Genomic DNA, 20,567 nt, shown 5'->3' with positions numbered 1-20,567 from the left:
CATTCTCCACATCCACCCCACTGAAAAACATACTCCAGAAAAGAATGCAACACATGCAGAAAAGAAGAAAGAAATCGGTTTTATTCTTGGGACATTGAAGTCTTGTTACAGCATCTAGCTGCATTCCCCCTGACTGGTTTTGCCTGCACAAGGATGGATTTTAACGGGGTAGGGCACCAGATACAGACCAGGAGACCATCACGGGAGGTAAGTAACCATTTATAATGAGTCAGAGCACATGGCAAGTGTAACTCAGGGATTTTCCAGGGACCAGTCTGCCCTGCCAGGTGATCTTGTTTCCTAGAAAAGGCACTTCCGGGACCAGAGTTGGTACAGGAGAGATGGAGGCAGCAGGAGGAAGTACTGGGAGAGAGGGAGGGAGATGCTTCCCAATTTAACCCATTGTGTGTCATGACGGGGCGGTGGTAAGAACGGGCGGGTTATTTTCAGTGTATCAGAAGAAGCAGCAAAGGCCACCTGCAGGCCTGTGCATCGACCAAGGCTGGCACAGAGCCCCAGCTCCCCACGGGGAGGGCTGCCAGGGCTGTGGCCAGCCATGGTGGCAGGAAGGAGCAGCGTGGTGGGCATGGCCCACCTGGAGACTGGTGCAGGAGGCAAGGGGATGGGAAGGGGGAAGGCAAACTGGGTGAACTCATTCTGTCCATTCCTTCTTGATGGACAGGTTCCACTCCCAGGTGAGATGGTCATGCTTGTCATCATCCGTGAAGAAGGACTTGTTGTGATAGGTGCCTCGAGCCAGCATACCCTTAGGAGCCTCCTCAATAGGCGTCAGGAACTCGTACTCCTCTGGCCGCGGCCCGTAGCTGCCAACCATGAATGTGGCTTTGTCCACTAGGAGAAAACAATCCACAAGGGATGAGCCCCTCAGGTGGGGAATGATAAAGGAGAGAAGAAGCCACGAGCATGACCACAGATCACAGACAGAAAGGAAATAGTGGGAAGAGAAAGGGACAGTCTGTGTCAGCAAGGGGAACAGAATCAGTGAGAACAGTGGGTTACTGAAGCACAAGGACAGCTGGAAGGATAAATGGACGGACGGGTAGATAGACAGGCAACTCAGTCTGTACCCTCTCACGTGTGTGTGCTGCTGGAAAGGAGCAGGTGCACCCAGCGTATGGCTCGAGATGTCTCTTGATCCCCCACTACTTCTCTTTTCTAGTGAGAAGATACCACTTATGTGTGCTGAACGGGACACAGGAGCCTTAGAGGTGGTTGCATGCAAAAACGCACATGGGATGTGTGCATGCTAAATGGAGCTTTCCTCTGCCTTGTCCAGGCAGGGCAGCACTGCACAAAGAGGAGAGGTCATGGGCAAACACAACGCTCCACAGACAGCGGGAAGCTTTGTAGAGCTGCTCTGACTTTTACCAAAAGCACCTGGGAAGAGCTTTCAGGGGGTGAGAAGCTCCACACAGGCTGAGCCACTCTACAGAGGGCAGGGCGGGAGGTGAAGAGCTCTGTATGGAGAGGAAATCTGTGGCAAGCGCTGTCTAAACAGTGTCTCTGGGGACTTCGCAGCTGCAGACAGTGGTGTAGTGTACAGATATCAGAGCTGGCTCATACTGAGTTCACACAGGAACAGGAAACAGCCCGAGTGATGCAGAGCGCAGGCTAATGCACTCTGCTGAGAAGTCTCGCCCCCTGCGTGGTGGCACAGGGGTGGCCTTGGGGCTAAGGGAGGCTCTGTCCTGGCCCAGAGCTGCGGGAACACTTCTTTGAACAGAGGGAACACGGTGGTAGGAGCACTGGTGCGCAGGGCACAAAGGTCTCTTACTCACCCTTCACCCCTGTCCGGTAGGTGTGCTGCACGTATTTCAGTCCCGACACAATGTCCCTGTTTACCTGCAAGAAGTGACCAGAAGTAAGTGTCAAAGGAAGGGGTTTGGTTCCGTATCTGCTGGTTTTCTCTCCTTTAGAGACATATCCATCTTGGCTCCTTACACCACTGCTCTCAAGGGCTCAGCACAGAACACACTGTGGCAAGTCCTAACATGACTTCTCCATAGGCACCTGGAGACCTACAGCATCCTCTCTCCATCTCTCTTCCCTGACTTTGAGGCTGACTGGAGCGCATCAGTCAGCTTCCCAGGACGGGATGATGAGGACAAAGTAAAGCAGGGAGTTCCCAGTTAATAGTTTCCATACTGAAAGCCAGAGTTGGGTGACTAGAGTCACCCCTCCGGCACAAACAAGCGGGCAAGATTAGCTGAGCGCTCCCAGCCACCCTGTAAGCTCCGTGGGGAGCTGGCAAGTTTCTCCTCAAGAGACAGAGGGACACAGTTTTGTTCATTATCTTTCCTCAAATCTCCCGTGGATAGCTTGGATGTATCCCCTGCTGTCCCCCTCCAGCATACACTGCCTCCCTGCAGCACTACTCAAGCTGGAAACAAGATGGGGAGATCCTTTTACATCCCAGGGGAGATTTCAGATGGTGCCAGCTCTTACCAGCCTTGGGATTGAGGGAGGGAGTTAGAATAACTTGTCTGGCTCCAGGCACCTCCTGTCAACAGGGCTCAGATACAGATAGAAATATTTCATAGCACAAAGGAGAGCTGGAGGTGTCTCTGGGCACAAAGTCTTCTCTGAGACAGCGAGTGAGCCTCAGAGAAGGGAGATCTTTCCTACAGAACCCACAACATTAACACTTTCCCTCCTCTATTTCAGGAGAGCTATTCTCCATTCCTTTTTGCCTTCTCTGCCAAAGCCAGCTTTGTATGCAGCAAATGTTTGGAGATGATCACTTCAGTGCTGGATGCCACACTGCAGTGTGGCCAAGTTTCATTTTCAGCTGGAAACAGAAGAAATGGCTGACACACTGGTTAATGGGAGAGAGGGAGAAATGAGCCCATTTGGGTATATTGTGATCCATAAGAACTCAGGTATCGTCAGCCAACTGCTACAGTATTAAATCTTCGTTGTGCTTACATGAAGCCCAGCAATGCAGACTGAACCAGTACTTCATGGAAAGCCATTATCTCTTCTCCCTGTCCGTTCCCTCTTTGTGTGAATTAAAGATTTTCTCTGGGCTAAAACGCCAAGCCAAACTCAGCCAAAACTACCCATCTGGCTTCCAAACCCCTCGTTGTTCACCACTGTGAGCGGACAGAAAGCAACTTCTTCCAAGGGGCAAGCAAGCAGAAACAATTCCCTGGAAAGATCTGGTCCCTTGTTGGGTAGAACAATGCCTGAAGCAAGGGGAGCTTTACAAGGTCCCATCTTTCATGCTGCCCGTCTCTAGTTATCCCGACAGACTGCTAGTGACTGCCCTCAGCAACTGGTGAGAAGTAACAAGAAGGAAAACAACTCACTCTGAAGTGGATCTTGACTCTGTATTCCACTCCTTCCTTTAATACAAAGGTCTCTTTCTTGAGCGCTTCAAGGTCACCTGTAAGGAGAGGATCAAGCCGTTAGCCAGAGATGTGACAGCAAGAAGAGACTACATGGGGTGGGATGGGGCTGGGACTGGTGTTGGAGGTAAGCATCCCTTTGACGGATGCCACACCTGCAAAATGAGTAGGTGGAGGTCTGTATAAGCAATTGCACTGTGAGAGCACATACACAGAAAAGCCTGGGTATACCTATGTGTCTGTGTCCGCATCTGTGAAGATAACACCTAAAGATACACGGGTCTGAGTGCATATACACAGAGATATTTATGCGCAGACTAATCGTTAGGCAACTGCAGGAGTGTGTGCGTGCTTGACCCATGCCCAGCCCTGGCTTGGGCGAGCGGAGTGCATTTCGCAGCTCCTGCCCAGCTTGCGAGGCTGCCCAGTCCCTGCGGGGCTCTGTGTGGTTTTGGTTGAACCGGAAGCCTCTCAGCTCCTCCGGGCCCAGCTTCCTCTCTCTGCAGAAAAGCCCATATAAGGTGAAGCCTGGTTCTCTCCCCATGTCCCCAGGAGCCGGAACTGCAGTATTGCTCGATTCTGAAGTTTCAAAACAGCCCGTTACCCGAACGCATGTACATCCCTTGTGCTCGTGAGGTCTCACTGAAAGGAAGTAAGAGAAGGCAGGAGAAACCCAGGAGCTCCTAGAGCAGCCTAGATGAAGAAAGAGACCCTCGACTCTTTCCTCTGTTACATCTCCTTTTCATTTTCATACACGTATACCTCAAAATAAGAAACGAGGCTAAGATGCCCTCAGAGTTCCTCTAAAACCCACTGTAGCATCCCGAGGACAAACCCCCTTTCAATTTAAAGCTTGCCAGAGCCTTTGCTTGTTCCTCTGCATGCCCAAGAACAGAGTCTGTGCCTACCTGTAAGGTCCATAGTGATCGGTCCTGGAGCAGAGTCACATACCAGGGTGAGTCGGGTGACCACCACATTGGGAGCTGTTGGGTCTGCAGGTAGGAAAGTCAGGGGGAAGCTGTCAGCTTGCAAAATTAAATGCAGGGGGAGGAGAATGACACTGAAGAAAGGAGGTTGCTTTCCCACACAGAAATGGCACTTCACAAAACACCCAGTAATGCCAGGCTTCTCTTAGCGCAACAGGAACACACATCTACCCCACTCCCTCAACACAGATCCCCCCAGCCTCCATCCCAATACCTGGAGGAGATCCTTCCCCTACAGGAGACTTCCCTCTGAAGATCATTCTGAGCAGTAAGGCCCCCTTTCAGCATCGGCTGGTCCCCTCATGTTTCTAATCCCTCAGGAGTCCTCCAAGGCCATCACATCTCCCACCGCAAGTCCCTTTCCGATGCCAGCACTCCCGAGTAACCTTACAGCTAATGCTGAGGGAATTTTCTCTGTCTCCTTTCCATGCATCTCTCCCCCTGTCCATCCCCAGTCCTCCAGCAGAAGCAGTGCATGTGCCTGGTCAAACAAGCTCCCCCTTCTTTGAGGCCACCTTGCCCCATCCCCACAGCATGCTGCTGCTATGCGTCTCCCCAGTCCCTTCCTATCAGTATGCCCCAGCCTACCTACTACCACGGGTCCATCTCCCAGCAGGGACTTCTTGTACTTAGCGAGGCTTTCATCGTCCTTGTCCAACTCTTGCAGCTCCTGCAGTGTTTTCTGGGGAGGAGGTTTGTAGTTGAGTTTTCCATCCAGCTCATCATCATCTTCCTCCACATGAGGTTCTGGGGTCTTCTCAGTCATGGTCACTTGGTCTGGGTAACAGAGGAAGGGACAGTCAACAGGATTGCTCCGGAGGGGGGGTAGTGTCCCCAAGGGCACTGCCTCTGGGCACGGTGTGGCTCAGTCCCCTGGGGCAGGCAGGCATCCGCCCAGCGCCGAATGCAGCAGGATCGTTACAGGCAAATGGCGACGGCGATCGGCTGCAATCCTGACACTGCTGTGCTGATATTCTGGCTCGAACACAATCCCCCTCTGCCCCCGCTCCTCTCCCTGCAGGCACCACGCGCACACGCAGACCTACACCATTCTTCCCTCCCGGGGAGGAGGTGCGGGAGCAGAGTCTGAAACCAGAGTGATTTACAGCCACTCTGCAGCACGGTTGCTGGCCGGCAACCCTGCAATTACAAGCCACCGTACAAGGCTCTAGCGCTCGCCAGCTATCTCGCACAAAGAGCCACTGCCACACACTGGGGCACAGAGGGACATGAATAAAGCCAAGGCCAGAGGTTTCATTCACCCTCTCATAACGGGTTAAAAGCCACACTCGGGCAGCATCTCATAGAAAGACCAAATACCTGACGGCAACTCCCTTACATTAGCAAGTTAGCCAAAGCCCTCAAGGAAACGTACCCACTGCAGTCTATCTGCTGGCACTCCCCCAGCTTGCTCCCAGGAACAGCTTACTGCAGGCATCGATCAGGTCTCCTTCCCGCGGAGGAAGGAAGCTCGACGGTGACCGCATCCAGCCCGGCTGCAGAGCAGCCATGCATACCTCTGCTGCATCAGTGGGGCTTCTCAAAAAAGGAGAGGCAGGGTGGCCAGAGCCCGCAGCCAGCACAGCTGGGACACGCACCACTGAACGCCGAAGGGCAGCGAAGCTGCTCAGGTGGCATCCCAAATGGGAGCCGGAGTGGAGAGAGATGAAGTGATGGGCAGATAGAGCATGGGATGGGGGAGCAGGAGACAGGCAGGAGAGGTGAGCAGCGCTGTGCCAGGTCCCGTTTAGTCAGCTGCCTGCCTCAGGGAGCCAGCCGCATGGTCCTTAACCACCTTCCCGCTCTTCAGAGTATGGCTGAAAAAACAGAGCAGTGCCCTGCTGCAGCGGTGGTTGTCACAAGTGGCCAAGGCATTCCTTGCTGTTTGGCAGCAAGGGAATTTGGTCGAACTACACAGATCATTCAGTTCACTTCCACGTATCCTTATGTTAACTCCTTCTTCAAGGCGTTTCCTACTAAAAATTTCCCTTTTGCCTACTTATTTGCAATTTCCCCAGAAAGCCCTTTATCCTTCTCTGCAGCTGTGGCCTTAACATTGCCCCTGCTCCCAAAAGTTAAACTGGGAGCTAGCAGGATAGTTTTCTCATTCATTAAAATGGAAAGGAAATAAAAAAAAAAAATATATGCAACAGTTCAGGGTGAATCAGCAAGTGGAATCAGGCAGCAGTGAGAAATATGCAGACCTCCCAGTGCAATTCCAGTGGGGGGGGGGGGGGGGGGAATCAATGAGGGGTGTATTGGCATGTTACAAACGGACAGAGAAGGACCAAGAAGCACAGGAACAAGAAGGCTCAGTCAGGCATGCTAATGGGCAACAGCCCTGACGCAAGACTACTTTGCAATGGCATTTTGTGGCGAGTCAGGAACTAGTGCAAAGCGGGCAGCTAGGAAATAAAAGGGAATCCCAACTCAAATGGACAGGAAAGAAAGCACATCCCAGCAGCTGAATAACCTTGGCTGAGTTCATGCTCAGCCCTGGGAGTGAGAAGGACCTACGTACCACGTGAAGGCCCTTGAGCTTGTCCTCATGAGGAAGGAAACCAGAAGCTCCCTCATGAAAGCAACAATTGCTCACACCCCACTGCTCTGCAGCCCCAGCACAGTCACCTCTCAGAGCCTCGCGATCCCTTCAGTGCCATCCCACACTCGGCACAGGAAGAGGACATGATGAGCTATAGCAGCCACCGCCAGGTCTTGCCTTCCACTTGGGCTCCAGCTGCAGATCTGAGTCACTTCCACTCTCCTGAGCTTTCTCGTGATACCAGGCTGCATCTGCCACCACTACAATCACAGAGCAGAGTAGAGCTGCCTGCCCCGTCTGCCATGGGGGGGGGGGGGGGGGGGACGGGGGTGTTGTGGTTTATCATAGGAGAGGGAGAGACCCAGGCGACAGAGAGACATCTCTGGCCACAAGCAAAGACAGAGTCGGGGCTGCACCAGCTGGTTGCTCCCCATCCCTCAGACCTTCTCTTTGCATCACACATGCCGCAGAGACTTTCCCTGCCAGTCCGTGGGGGCGGCTCACTTGAGGGGAGGGATGCTTTTAGGCTCTGAAAACCTCCCAGAGAGGTGGACAGACAACCTGCTGTTCCAACAGCGAGAGCCCACAGGGAACAGCACCAGCCAGGCTGGCTGGGCTGAACAACCCCTGGGTCACACGAGTATCAGGATGGCAATGATCAGACCCAGTTCTCCCCAGGTTGTGGACCTGACCCTGCCTTCCTGCCAAATTCCCAGCCAGCAGGTGACCAAGTGGAAAGCTCACATCTCAGCTACCCCTACCTCTCTACTCACTCCAGCTGAGGGACTGGTCCCTTCTGCAAGCTGAGACGCGCTGCTGAGCTCAGGCACCAGTGCTTCCGCAGACTGTTGGGGTTCCTGGGCTCCTATGTCTCTGCCCAGGCCAAGGGCTGGGCCAAGATGGAGACACCCCCCCCCCCCGATGGCCTGAAAGCCTCATTAAAAATGAAACAATTAACCCCATAAATGCTCTGCACAAGGAGAAATCTGGGTGATTTGTGCCCTGCCTGGCCACATTTTTTTGGCTTCCCTGCAGCCCCAACCTGCAGTCGTGCATCACCTGCACCTCTGAGGCCTCCCAGCACCCAAAGAGCAGCACAGAGAGGGGCAGGGGCAGCGCTGGGGACCCCCAGCCAGAGAGAGAGATGGCTGCAGGAGGCGAGGGAGGACTCATGCCCCGCTGCGGGGTGCCAGCGTCTCTCAGCTGCGCTCTGCCTGTGGTGGGGGTGGGTGGCTGCCCTTGCACTTGCAGCAGGAGGGGCCATGGGGGCAGGAGACATGGTGGATAGTGGGCACCTCCTTCCCTGCCCGCCCCCCCCCCCCCCCCGCCCCATGCCACCACTGGGCACAAAGAGCGCTATCACAGGGTCATCATTTTATTTGCGCTCCCTCTCTGCATCAAATCCACTCCCCCAAACCACCCCCTGACCGAGGGCTTATCTCCAGGATGCGGGTTTGGCAAGGAGGAAGCAATTTTTGCCCGATGGGGGAGTAAAACATCGGCCCCACCAGCGCCCCCAGCCGCGACCTCCCCATCCCACCCCCCTGGGGGTGCGAGGGCAGAAAGGGAACCCACTGCCCAACCATCCCCGGGCACCGCCGGGTACCACCCCGAAGGGATACACCCGCCATCACCCCCCAACCCCACCACCAACCCCACCGGGGCCCTCCCGCCACCCCGGGGGCGCGGGGGGCCGCCTCCCCTTCCTCTGCCCCTCCACCCCATGGCGGCGCAGAGCCCCCCGGTGTGCAGGCAGGGCCCTGCCGGTCTCCCCGGGCCAGGCTGGGTAACGGAGCCAGCCCGCGGGAACAAACAAAGGCGCAAAGTTGCGCGGCGCCAGGGGAGAGAGAGAGAGAGACAGAAAGATGCCGGGGGAGAGGGGGGAGATGAGCCCGCTCCGCTCCTCTCCCCCTGCCCCGCTCCCGCCGCCCCCCCTCCCCGGGCTCGTACTCACCGGCTGAGCGGCGCCTGCGGCCGGGGTCCTTCCTCCGCTCTCAGCGCTCAGCTTTGAGCTTTGGCAGTTGGAGCAGGAAGGAAGTTGGTGAAGAGAGAGAGAGAGAGAGAGAGAGGGGAAAAAAAATAACACTCACACGAGAAAAAAAAAAAAAAAAAAAAAAAGAAGAAGGAGGCAGCCGCCACCAACCCACTCGCAAAGGAAGCCCTGCGCGGCCCCGCATGCTGCAGCGCTTTGTTTGCGCGCCCCCCGGCCGGCGCTGCGCTCTTTTTGCGCAGAGGTGCGCAGGGTTGTGTGTTTTTTTTTTTTTTGTCTGCGGGGGCTGAGGCCGCCCCGGGGGGGACGAGGGAGCGCTCCCCGTGCGCGGCTCCGGGGCTCTCGGTGCGGGCTGCGAGCGGGGGGAGGGGGGGAGTGTACCTTTGTTTTTCAGCCCTGGCTTTTTATTTTGTTTGTTTTCCTGTTTTAATTAAGGTCGATTTCAAAGGCTTGCTCAGATTTATACCGATTAAAATTAAGTGGAGAATCAGGTTGAGTGTGTTCCTGCACACGTGGGGGGATGTGGGGGTGTGCAAATGGGGGTCATTACTGATGAACCTCATTTTTCCTGGCTTACACGTGCTACCTGCTGCACTTAATCAGCTAATTGTTCCCAACTCCCAGCCATTTTCACACAAGCAGTTTCAAAGATCAGCTACCTCAGGCAGAACCAGCTCTCATTTCCCAGGGATGCTTAAAGATCAGAAAGATTTTACACCACTTCCCCTCTGAAATATCAGCAGATTTTCTCTTTCTTTTCCACTCACAGAGTGCCCACTTAGTACTTCAGTCACACAAATCCTTTACACGCACAATCCCCAGTGCAGAATTGAAGAACAAATTAGATCATTGGTTTGCAACCAACAAATCTGGATCTGCAATGACTGATTGACTGCTCTTAATGCATTTGCAGAAGCAAAATAAACAAAGCAAATCTATTGTCAATGGGCTTAAATTCACGGCCCTGGATCCACATGTCCATTAGAGAACATGTATCGTATACAAAATTTTAAAGGTTGCAAACAACTGAGTAAGAGGGCTTTCCTTCAGGGACGGACAGATCTCAGAAGAGGGGGACCAATTTTCCCAGCTGACCATTGCTTTCATTTAGGCTATGGGTGGCACTTTGATTCTGACCTCATGCATTTCAAGGGACAAACAGAGCACATGTCTGACTGGCAGTGGATTTCCATTCAGCAAGGGCTGTAGCCTCAGAAGCGTTTGAAACCTCCACGAATTAGCTGCACCACCAAGAGAAATTATTTCATTCTTTTTCACTCCTACGCTAACCCTTCCCATGGGCCAGCACAACCGAGCTGAATACAGCACTGAGCCAAGTTTAAAACATACCTGGCAAAAATACATAAGCAAATGTAAGTATATACCAGTATAGTAAGTATATACCAGTGAGTTTTAAACCCAGATAGGTTTCCCAATTGTTCACAGTGGCCAAATGTGGCTAAAACCTTGTGCCAGCACAAGGGAAGGAGTTGTGTGGGACAGGGATGGGGAAAGGACAGAGCAAATTCTGCAAATTCTTTCAATGACAGCGCCACGTTATGGTGGCTCAAATAGTTGATGTGAACAGTCCTGACCTGGAAAAGGTGTGAAGAGTCAGATGTGTTAATTAGGGGGAGCTTTAAGGAAATGGGCTGAATAAGCAGCCCCTGCATCTTGTACATCAACTTCTCGTCTTGGTTCCTGTGCTGTCAGGACTAAATCTCTGATTTCAGTAGACTTCCTAATTTGTACTGGGAGACCAGAACACTCTTTTGGCTGGGAGGGTGTGTGGGTTGAGGTTACTGTGTGCTCATGGCTTGGCTTGAGATTTCCTTGGGTTTAGCGGCTGTGTACAGAGACACCAGTGCAATCATAACTCCAGCATTATTATGATCATTTTTGCTGTAGGATAGTATAGTTTAGCTTTCTCTCATTTTTTTTTTTTTTAATGGAGAGACATACCAGACTGCCTGTGTCTTTGTGTAGCTATTTGCATGCTATTTCTGAACACATGTAAGCATACATCAAGACCAGTATATCCACCAACGTGCATAGAAGCTGTGTGCCACATAGGTATGTACACTCAGCCTATATTGGCACGTCTGCCTAGCACGCAGGAGAAACAGATTTTCCTCCTAGATTAGAAATTAGCCAGTGTGTAATCATGGGCAAATCATGTCATTGCTCTGTGCTTCATCTTCCTATTGGTAAGAGGGGAGAGAAGGAGCTGCGGACGTTGGATACGCACCATGCCGAGCAGATGGGAGCTTAGAAGCCAGGCACCATCCTTTGGGTCAGCATATCCAGCATCCCGCTGGGGAACCACATCACTGATCTGCCGGAAGAAAGGCAGCTTTTCAACCGCTTCGGAGCAGAATATCACTGAAGGCAAATCCTTACCAAAGAGTATTTCATCTCTGACAAACTGATGCCATGCAATGAAGATCATCTCTTGGCAGGCTTTGTCCAACCCCAGCCAATTCTTAGTTCTGTGACAGAAGGACGCAAGGACAGCAGCTAGACTGTACCCACTTTATTGCAAAGGAAAGGGTAATATTTCAAATGTGTCCTTAGTTGGAAAACAGTATTTTCTACTTAAAATATTACTATTATTAGGTCTTATTTACTTTTTCCCTACTGATCACAATTAATTGTTGATTAGTTGACAACATCAATACACGCAATCAACCACTAGTATCTAAACTTATTTCAAGTAATTAGCCAAAAGCTGGTGCAAATTTTTAAATGCATATCCTTCAACCCCACAACCTTTACTCTCAACAGTCATATGTCTCCTGTAGCACCTTATTGGACCCAAAAAATCTTGATATTTCTTAAAAAAATGTGAGATTTGAAAAAAATAGGCATGGCAATTTTTTTCTATTTGCTTTTGGATTGCTGTCATAAGTTGTCCAGCATTTCTGGGTTTGAATTTTCTAGATTGGTGGTACACTGCTGCTGCGTGCTGCTAAATGTCATCCCCATGTTCTGCAGAAGAAGCAGCTGCATTTGAGGAAAAGAACTATTTTATGGCCTTTTGAAGCAACTAATTCAGGAAACCATCACCTGTTAGAATCCTTTGCTTTCATGTACTCTTTAATTCCAAAACTTTCTAATACGCAGCTGAAATTTTCCAGAATGGAAGTTCTGGTGGGGAAAAATAAAGAGAGTTTTTAGTTTGGGCAGAGAATCCATTTTTATAATTGTAGGAGGCCCAAAAATGTAATATTTTTTCTAATGCTTTTATAAAGTGGTTTGTTTTGGAGGTACTCATTTGCATTTGCACTGAACTCAGTGCATAATGTTACTAACTCACATTACTCTCTAATGAATAATGTTGCCAAATTCTGTTATTGTCATGAGCTTTGCCTCCCCCTCAAGTTTTTTGCAATCTCTGGGAAGACTACAGGCGATACACTGGGCAGACAGCCTCGTGGCGCAGCAAATTCGAGTCAACAGCTGCTGCAAGGTAATCATCAGTTTGGCCGTGGGTGTCCCCCAGGTGGGTGTCCCCAGGTGGTGTCCCTCGCTACTGTGCAGAGATCCTTTCTCCTCCAGAGATGGGAGGAGGTAATCCAGGCCTGAGGCAGTCACGAGGTGATGAGCATGGGGGAAGGTGACAGGTCAGAGAGCTCAGACACGAGGCCTTTCCCTTCCATATGAGGGGGTATTCAGTGCATCACGAGGTGCTACCCAACTCCTTGGTAAACCCAGCACTGCCTCCTCCGCCTCCCGGTTAAGTGGGATAAACAGAGGGATGCAGCCTGCAAAACATGAATTGGTTGCGCGTGAATAAACCGCAGGCACAAGGTGTCCCAGGATCTGCTTTAAAAAGCAGCATCCCAAAGTTGGCCCTGCTGTGCCTAGCACACGTGGTGCCCGTCTTCTTCCTACTCGGTGCCATTCACTCACTGGGAGTGTGCAAGGGAGTGTGCAGCTGATGGGGTGGGAAGGGAGGAAAGGGATGGGGGCTAGACATGGTGCTGGGCAAGGAAGCCAATATTCAGCACGGAGAGCAAGGAGGAAGAAGGCACTTCGGGGTGCAGCCACAGAGCCCTTGGTAAGGGGTTAGGTGGGTTTCCCACCTCCCAGTCCCATGGCAATCCCTTCAAACCACCCGGCCACACAACTTGAGGGCTCTCAGCTGGATGAAGAGCTGACCCCAGAAAACGTGGCTGGGTGCTCCAACTCTCCAGCTCCTCCAGAAGAGATTTCCTTGAAAGATGGAGAGAAGATTGGAGATTTAATGCTTGCCTAAGCAGCTTTCAGGCCGGTTAACTTGCTAATCCCGTAACTCCCATCTCCAGCCTGAAGGTGCGCAAAGACTTCACATGTCACTTCTGGATGATTCGACTCCTCTGGGGGAGCAAGGAGAACAGCAAGACAAAGAAATGAAAAGGATTTCATTTGGGATGAGAGACTAGGGGCAAAACGGAACCAGTTTCCTCCAGAGGCTGGCCTGAGAAAGGCTGAGGATGGAGAGAGCAGCCCAGTAAAAGGGAAGGAGAGCTAAGCAGGTGGAAGGGGGAGAGTGAGAGGACAGGGCTGGGTGAAGGGAAGAAAGTCCCTGCCACCGGGAAGCAGGGATATCTTCTCTGCAGCCCCCTGTACTCCAGAGCCCAGCATGAAGGAAAGCAGCTTTTGCTCTCCATCCCTCAGTGGATGTCGTGGTGGGAGCCGCTGCCTTGCAGGGGGTGGTGTCTTAGAGAAGTCACCCACCAGAGCCGGATTTGAAAGAGGACTGGATTATTTTAGGTCCTCTCAGAAAACAGGTGGTTATGTAAGGTCAAATCTCAGCAAGTGTAATCAAATCTCAGCCCTAAGCTGATCACCAGGCAGGGCGTTAGGAGGTATTTATCCAAGCACTCCTCCTTGCGTTGTGACTCTCTTCCAAAACAGCCAGGGCTGAAGCTGGAACTAAATTAGGAGGAGAGCTGTGCCATCCTCTCCTCCTCTGCCGGCCTTAGAAAATCTCCCTTGCCAGCTGCGCCCTGCCTTGCCTGTGCTAAACGCTCCTCTCGACAGAGACCACGATTTTATACTGGAATTCACAGCCCCATGTCAGGCTGTGTCCAGGCTCCCGCTAGCTCTCAGGTGCCTTAGGTGTCTTGGTGCTTTAGCCTTAGCAGCGCTCAGGGCATGCTGCTTGCAGGTCCGTAACCTCCCTCCGAAGCCGTGAGGCAGTAATTATCAGCGTCTCTGTGGCAACATTTTTCCTTTATTGCACTTGTGCTGTTCCCGTATTATTGCTCTCACGGCCCTGCCTCTGCAAACCCCCACAGCGCTGTTGTGGTGGATTCTCACGGAAAGCACCGGTGTGAGAATTGCCCCTCCTCCCTCTCCTTCTTTATCTCTTGTTTTGTAGACTTTAGTGTATAAAACCCAAACGTGGTGCTCAACAAAGCAGCTAACAGCTATTTAAATTCTCAATAAATATTACCCAATAACATATATTCACAGAAGCAATGAATGTGCAACATTTGCACGTGATGAGCATTCTCCTACCAGAGTTAACAGAACCACAATCAGGAATAACCAACAGGGGGTTTAATAATGAATAAAAGTATATAATGCTGAGGGAAAGCACAGAAAGAAATTATCATCCTCATCATTTTCGTTGTCATCACCTGCTGCACTGGAGAGAGCCCTTACAGGAGGATGCCCCTATGGGACCCCACCATTGCCCTTCCCAGCTAGCCACTGGGGAAAATTTCCCCTTTTTTCCTCTCTTTCTCCTCATGCTTTATTTTAATTTTTCTCTACAGTCAAAGTATGCCATCAGCTATGGACCCCACAAATAAATCTTTGCGTATATGAAACTGTCGGAACGTTGCCCAGCATGCAATGGTGGCTCCTAAACAGTTCACTGAGCCTATGATGTGCTTATGATGCTTGACTGGACCCCAGAAGTGGGCTGCGGTTCGACTGGACCCCAGAAGTGGGCTGCAGTTCCAGGTTCTTGGCACGGAAATATCTTTAGGGGCCTCTCAGTAAGAGGCTTTAATTCACTTCGTAGAGGTGTGTACCTCCACTGGAAAGCCAGAGTGCAGAGGCTGTAAATTAAATGAAAGGTTGGAATCTGCTAGTGAAAGGCCATTAAAAAAAAAACCATTAAACCATTAAACCTTACGCATTTGCAAGATCCTGAAGGGAGAACAGAAGGCTTAGTTCCTAGCAATATACCTGAGCAATAAAAGGAGAAAATAATAAAAAAAAAAAATCACATTTTCATCCCCTGGCTTTTCCCCTTCCACAGTTATTTCCACCAGGGACCTGCTATCGCATGGCAGCTAGAGCATTTAGCGTGAGTGTGTCTGGGAGGTGAACAGCCACCCAAGAGACAAGATAATGGAGCGGGAAGAGCTTCCTCCTCTGCTCATTAGTTGAATGCTCCCAAGGAGAGCGCGAGATGCTCCCCAGAAGCAATCATTTCTGTTTGAAAGCCTCAGATGTTACATGAAAAAAGTCATAATAATGGTGGCAAAGAGCTGAACTGAATGAGATCGCACAGCGGTGCTTTTATCTGGTAGGAGGAAAGAAGAGTATGTCTGTAGCATGGTGTGAAAGCCATAGGAAGAGATGTGTCCCCTTAAGAAGAAGAAAGAAACATTTTACCAAAATGTTTTAGAAGAGCCTTTCTTTATTGGGCTGCTGGTTGCCAAGGAGAAAGAATTGATCGTTCAGAGAAAAAGATGAGAAAAGGAGCTGTCAGGAAAGAAGACATCTGGAGCTGACTTGTGTACGGTTTCTTCCTCTTAGCCCAGTGACACTGAATCACTCGCTTCACTGTTTTAAACTGAATAAAGCTCTGGAATTATCTTACTTCCATTTACATAAAAACACCCTCTTGCAGTGTCTCTTTTTTTTTTTTTTTTAAAAAAAAAGACAGTATTACTTCTCTGTTTAGTTCAATGTGTGATCATTTTAGTAAGTGCTAGTGGATCATTTAATCACTGTTCACAGGTATATGGGATGTAATTCACAGAGAAGGAAAAAATTATGGAAAAAGAAAAACCTAAGGAAGACCCTTGAGACAATACTGTGAAAACTGTGTTATTCAGGTACATTTTTAAGAGCAACCACACACTCTGCTTTCTGGCAGTCACATGGATAACAAGATTAACTATCTGGGTTTGATCAAAAAAAGGGACAAAATGTTAGGTCATGGTTCACTGTATTAATGTTGAGTATGTTCTGTAAATGGCATTCAGGAGAAAAATAATCTTATAAAAGAAAAAAAACCCAGATATTTTAATTGTGGGCAGTATGAAAACAGGAAAGAGAGGAACCTTTTTAAAAAGATCTAACAAACTCAATCCCACTGCAGCACTACCAACAGCCTGGATGCAGACATTAAGCAAAGTTAGTGCAGGGAGAAGACGCTCACTAATGTTACTGCTTTCTCATGGGGCAGCTCTGCAATGAGCAGGGGGATGCTCTTATCAATGAATCATCAAGCAGTTACAAAGTACCGAGCTTTTTGTGCTGCACAGCCAAGCACATCAGTCCCCGCAGCACATATCTGGACCAATGGGTCTCACCTGCAGGTCTGTGAACTTTCTATACGTCAGTTTCCATATTTACGAATAGAGATGATGAAAATTTAACTCTGTGCTTTGAGATCTGTGGGTGAAAAGTGCTATCTAAAACGAGAGGATTCATTCTGTTTTTCCTTTTATTTATGCCAACCAGGGAAAAGTTCATGTAAATTAATAAAATCATACCAATGTAGCAGTCTTGTGGTATTAGATGGTAAGACTTAGTTATTTGTTCCAAGAAAGGCCAGATTCACTACTCAGAAGAAAATGTAACTCTCTGGTAACTAATGAAGTGTATGACAGGCTACATGGGTTTTATATCATCTGCTATAAAAAGCCCCAGCATGTCCTAAAGCGTTGGTGCCTGAAAGCCTGGGGTCTCTAATGATGTTCTGACATGCACAAATCGGGCACCTTTGACTAAATGAGAAAAGCAAGGGCTTCATTTTTCCTGAAGAAGCCTTGGCAGTGGCCATTTGCCTTGCGGACTTAGTCATGTCGTCACTGCCGCCTAGTTTCTAACACAGACAGGGCCATTGCTGATAGTTCACCTAAACCTTACGGTTTGATTTATGTTTCCTCAAAGGACCCTTTTCTCCAGACTGACCGTGGAAATCTCTCTCTAGGGACCTGGCAGTGGAAAACCAGACCTCAGCCTCTTCAGTCTCTGCCCCACTGCCAGAGCAGCCTCCAGGGCACAAGTGGAAGAGAGAATCAAGATCAGGCTCTTTTGCAAGCTGAGCTCAGAGACACCTCAATATAACTGTTGTATCCGGCAGCAGGCACAGATTCCCAAAGGCAGCACACCCGGTTTATCGCAGGCTGTTATAGATGCTTAATCCTGACACCAGAGTAGTGGCGCATGATTTCCTGAAGGATAAAACTCCACGCGGATGCCTTCTTCTCCGCGTCTTTGATGGACAGATTTGCATGTATTCAACCAGCTAAACATCTGCGCCAGGCAAAGCCCAATCCTTTATATATGTTTCTTTTTTTCTCACTAACACACACATCAGACAGCTTAGGAACGTGATGGACACTGGGGAAGGAGGGTTACAGCGTGTGAATCTTCTTTTGCAGGCACCTTGGTGCACTGAGTTTCTCACTGAAATGCTGTTGACATGACAACCTCACTGACCTACCAGACCAATAGACAATCTCATTCCAAATCCAGATCCTACCACTGTCCTTCTCTCTCCAGGGATTCAGAGACACTTGGTAGGCTGCCTGTCAGCAGGAGGGAAACCAAGGTTTAATTGCAGATGCCTGGGAAATTACCTGCTTATTTCCAGTCAGATACGTCTGTGTGGCAAGTGATAAAGCTCTATCATAAGGCACAAAGCCTCCCAAGCACCTGGCACAAGCTTGTAAAGATAAGGAGTTTCAAAGGAGTTTTTGTGGCCCACGCCAGCCACAGCCCTCAGCCGCTGCATCCCGGAGTCTGCGCCTCGGCTGGGATTTCCTCCCACAGTCCCATGAGCTCAGCCAGCCCCGGGAAAAGTCAGCGTCTTGTAAACTTGTGTTTTCTTTGTCATTCAAGTGAGCTGCTATTTCTGGCATAACTACAGTTACCATGGCTACACCAGCTCATAAATAGGGTCAGAAACCTTGGAGATGTTTTTTAAGGGATTCCTTGGAATAGGGAATAATCCGTCCAGAGGTAACAAAGCTCATGGGTTTTCCTTTGGGGCCTCAGGGACTGCACTCCTGCTACCGCTTGGACGCCACGGCTTCTGGTGCAGAGCTCTGGTCTGCATCGGGTGGCAACTGAAGGGGCCCAAAAGGCTTTCCTGGGGCCAGGGGAGGAAAAGCCTTGGCAGGACAGGGAGGGGCAGGGATTGGGTACTTGATCCCTGGGCAGAACTCGTCATCCATGCGGGGCGGCAGCTGGGCACCAACTCGAAGCTGGTGTCTGCTGCTCGGCAAAGGAGCTGTGCACCCACATCCCCACAAAGCAAATGCCACCTGCTTTGTGAGCAAGATGGACAGAGAGAAAGGAGGAGAGGGGAAATGGCCTGATAATCATGGGAGATAAGAAAGAACATGATAAGCGGGGCCCTTTAGGGAGTTTCTGCCACGTTTTCTCAGTGGCCAAAAAATAGCTTCATGTGACACCATGGAAATTTTTTTTCCCACATGTCCACTTTTGTTAAAGAGAAATGAGCCAGATTTCACTGGGAAAACAGGAAAACAAAGGGAGTGTTTTGAAAACAGCCTGAAAAAATGTAAATTTTTAAGGTTCAGAAAAGAGGAGTAGGGAGCTGTAGAGCTGATTTCCCCAGCAACTCTACCTACATAGAAGGGAGGCAGAAGGGGAGGGGGAGCCCCCGGAAACCTGTCTGCAGCAGATGGAGGCATGGGAATGAGCAGCGGGGATGGGAGCAGATTCTGCTGCCAGCAGGCTGCACCTCTTTATATCCCCACAAGCAGGTCCCTGCCCACAGTAATCACTTCTGCTGTCAGGAGCTGCTGAGCGCAATCAATCTCCGCGCATTTGTGTACAAGCTCTAGTCGTCACAGGGAAGAGACGATGCCAACACGATGCTGCCCCCATCCTCTTTCCCGTGCCCAGAAATTATCGCACAAGCCTCCGAAAGCTGTGTGACTGTCCTCAAACACGTGGGAAAGCGAAGTGTGTTTGCTGCTTCTCTGCTAGATTGAAAGCCCCTCAGCTGCGTCTAGGATTTATTTCCCAGCTTCTCTGTACCCACTCAAGGGCTAAGACCTTATCGATTTTTTAAATGTAAGCTAAGAGTATCACTGAGGGATTTATCTTGTCTGACTTCAGTCATCTGGAAGGCCAGCAGCCTCCGCTGTGGGGCTTTTGCCCAGTACCAGAGCAGTGCTGGACTGGTCCCCACTGCCAGGATCTGTCATGTCAGAGAGAGCCTGTCCTTTCTCGTTCACGTGCAGTCACACCCCTGGCTGGCACGGCTGCTCCAAAACCCCTTCCTCCAGCCTTACCCAAAGACGAAGCCCATCCCTAGACAAACCTCCACCTTGGTTACCTTCTGCCCCTGCCCTGCTCTGATGCTCCAAGCACAGGTCCTCTCTCTGGCACCATTATCAGCTCTGCCAGCCCTGGTCTCGTGTTGTGAGCTGGATGCTCAACAAGGGTAAGTAAGCGGTGCTTCACCAGAGCTAACCGGACCCCAGAGGATTGTTAACCCTGTGGTTATGCCTCAAGCCAGACAGCTACAGTCCACGACTGACGTGCTGCTGCAGCTGAGGATAAGGATGATCTTCCAGCACCTTCTGGCAGGGCCCTCTTTTCTTCCTGAGACTCCGGCAACTTTTTCCATGTGTCTGACACCCATCTCCCAGGCAGTCATATCAGGCTATTAAAACACATCGGAGATAAAAAGCACCTGATAAAACAGTGTGCCACCATCCATGGAGTTCTGTTGGGTTGGAGTTTGGGCTGAGGGACCAGCTCTTCTCTTTCTCAGACAGACCCTCACAGCAGCAATGCTAGTGGTACCCAGATGTGACCTACCTGTCACCCTCAGCCCAGTGCCTTGGGTCTCAGAGGTGACAGGCCACCCCACTGGTTTGTCACCAGTATGCAACACAAATGTCCACCCTTCTTCCTCTGCCATCTCATCTGCTGGATGCAGCTAATTATTCCCCAGGGCCCAGCGCAGCATCTCAGCAGCGTTCCCTATGGCTCCCTTGAGCGGACTCAGCTCTCTTGGCACGAGGCTGACCGAGTGCATCGCTCTGTCAGGTACATCTTGACCCCTGTGGCACTGCTGAAAAGTTTGCTGGAAGCCCCTCCATGAGTTCAGCAGCACAGGGGAGGGATCTGGGGTGATTAGGACCAACTCCTCCCTTCCCTGCATGTGCAGGCATGTGTGTGTGTGTTCACGAGCAACAGCATCGCTCAAAGGGCAGGTGATTTCTTTATTTCCCTTTGCTTCTCCAGAGATCTCCCCCTCAGGAGCTCCAGAGAAGCCACAACCTCTTCTTGCAGAAAGAGGCACGTGTCCCCTCAGCAGCTTGTCAAGGCTTTGCTGATCCCCCAGACCTCGCTGGAGCTGTGCCTGCGGGGCACCGGGGTCACAGCATTCCCCACACATCCCCCCCCCCCGCCGCCGCCGCGCTGTGCGGGGGCAGCCCATGATTGGCGCCCTGATGTCACCT

The 20,567-nt window shown here is 50.7% G+C and overlaps 1 protein-coding gene across 1 annotated transcript; it reads right to left on the bottom strand.

Moving 5' to 3' along the window:
* Window positions 1–62: 62 nt before the first annotated feature.
* On the bottom strand, window positions 63–11,177 carry ARHGDIB (Rho GDP dissociation inhibitor beta). The gene is made up of 7 exons (XM_082493823.1): window positions 11,135–11,177; window positions 8,851–8,908; window positions 4,943–5,131; window positions 4,277–4,360; window positions 3,330–3,406; window positions 1,800–1,863; window positions 63–852 (listed from the first exon to the last, which is right to left on the bottom strand). The coding sequence occupies exons 3-7, from the start codon at window positions 5,118–5,120 to the stop codon at window positions 653–655; spliced, it is 603 nt and encodes a 200-aa protein (XP_082349949.1). The 5' UTR covers window positions 5,121–5,131; window positions 8,851–8,908; window positions 11,135–11,177; the 3' UTR covers window positions 63–652.
* Between the last annotated feature and the right edge of the window lie 9,390 nt (window positions 11,178–20,567).

The sequence above is a fragment of the Vanellus vanellus genome, assembly GCF_965231255.1.
Source record: "Vanellus vanellus genome assembly, chromosome: 1".
NCBI lineage: Eukaryota > Metazoa > Chordata > Aves > Charadriiformes > Charadriidae > Vanellus > Vanellus vanellus.
Note: the sequence above shows the minus strand (reverse complement) of the source record. Positions and strands in the feature narration are given on the sequence as shown.

Coding starts and splice junctions, on each gene's coding strand:
- ARHGDIB (XM_082493823.1), bottom strand. CDS start 5,120: ATGACTGAGAAGACCCCAGAACCTCATGTGGAGGAAGATGATGATGAG. Junction 4,361..4,942: donor AGATGGACCCGTGGTAGTAG/GTAGGCTGGGGC, acceptor TCCTACCTGCAG/ACCCAACAGCTCCCAATGTG. Junction 1,864..3,329: donor GAGTCAAGATCCACTTCAGA/GTGAGTTGTTTT, acceptor CACTTCTTGCAG/GTAAACAGGGACATTGTGTC.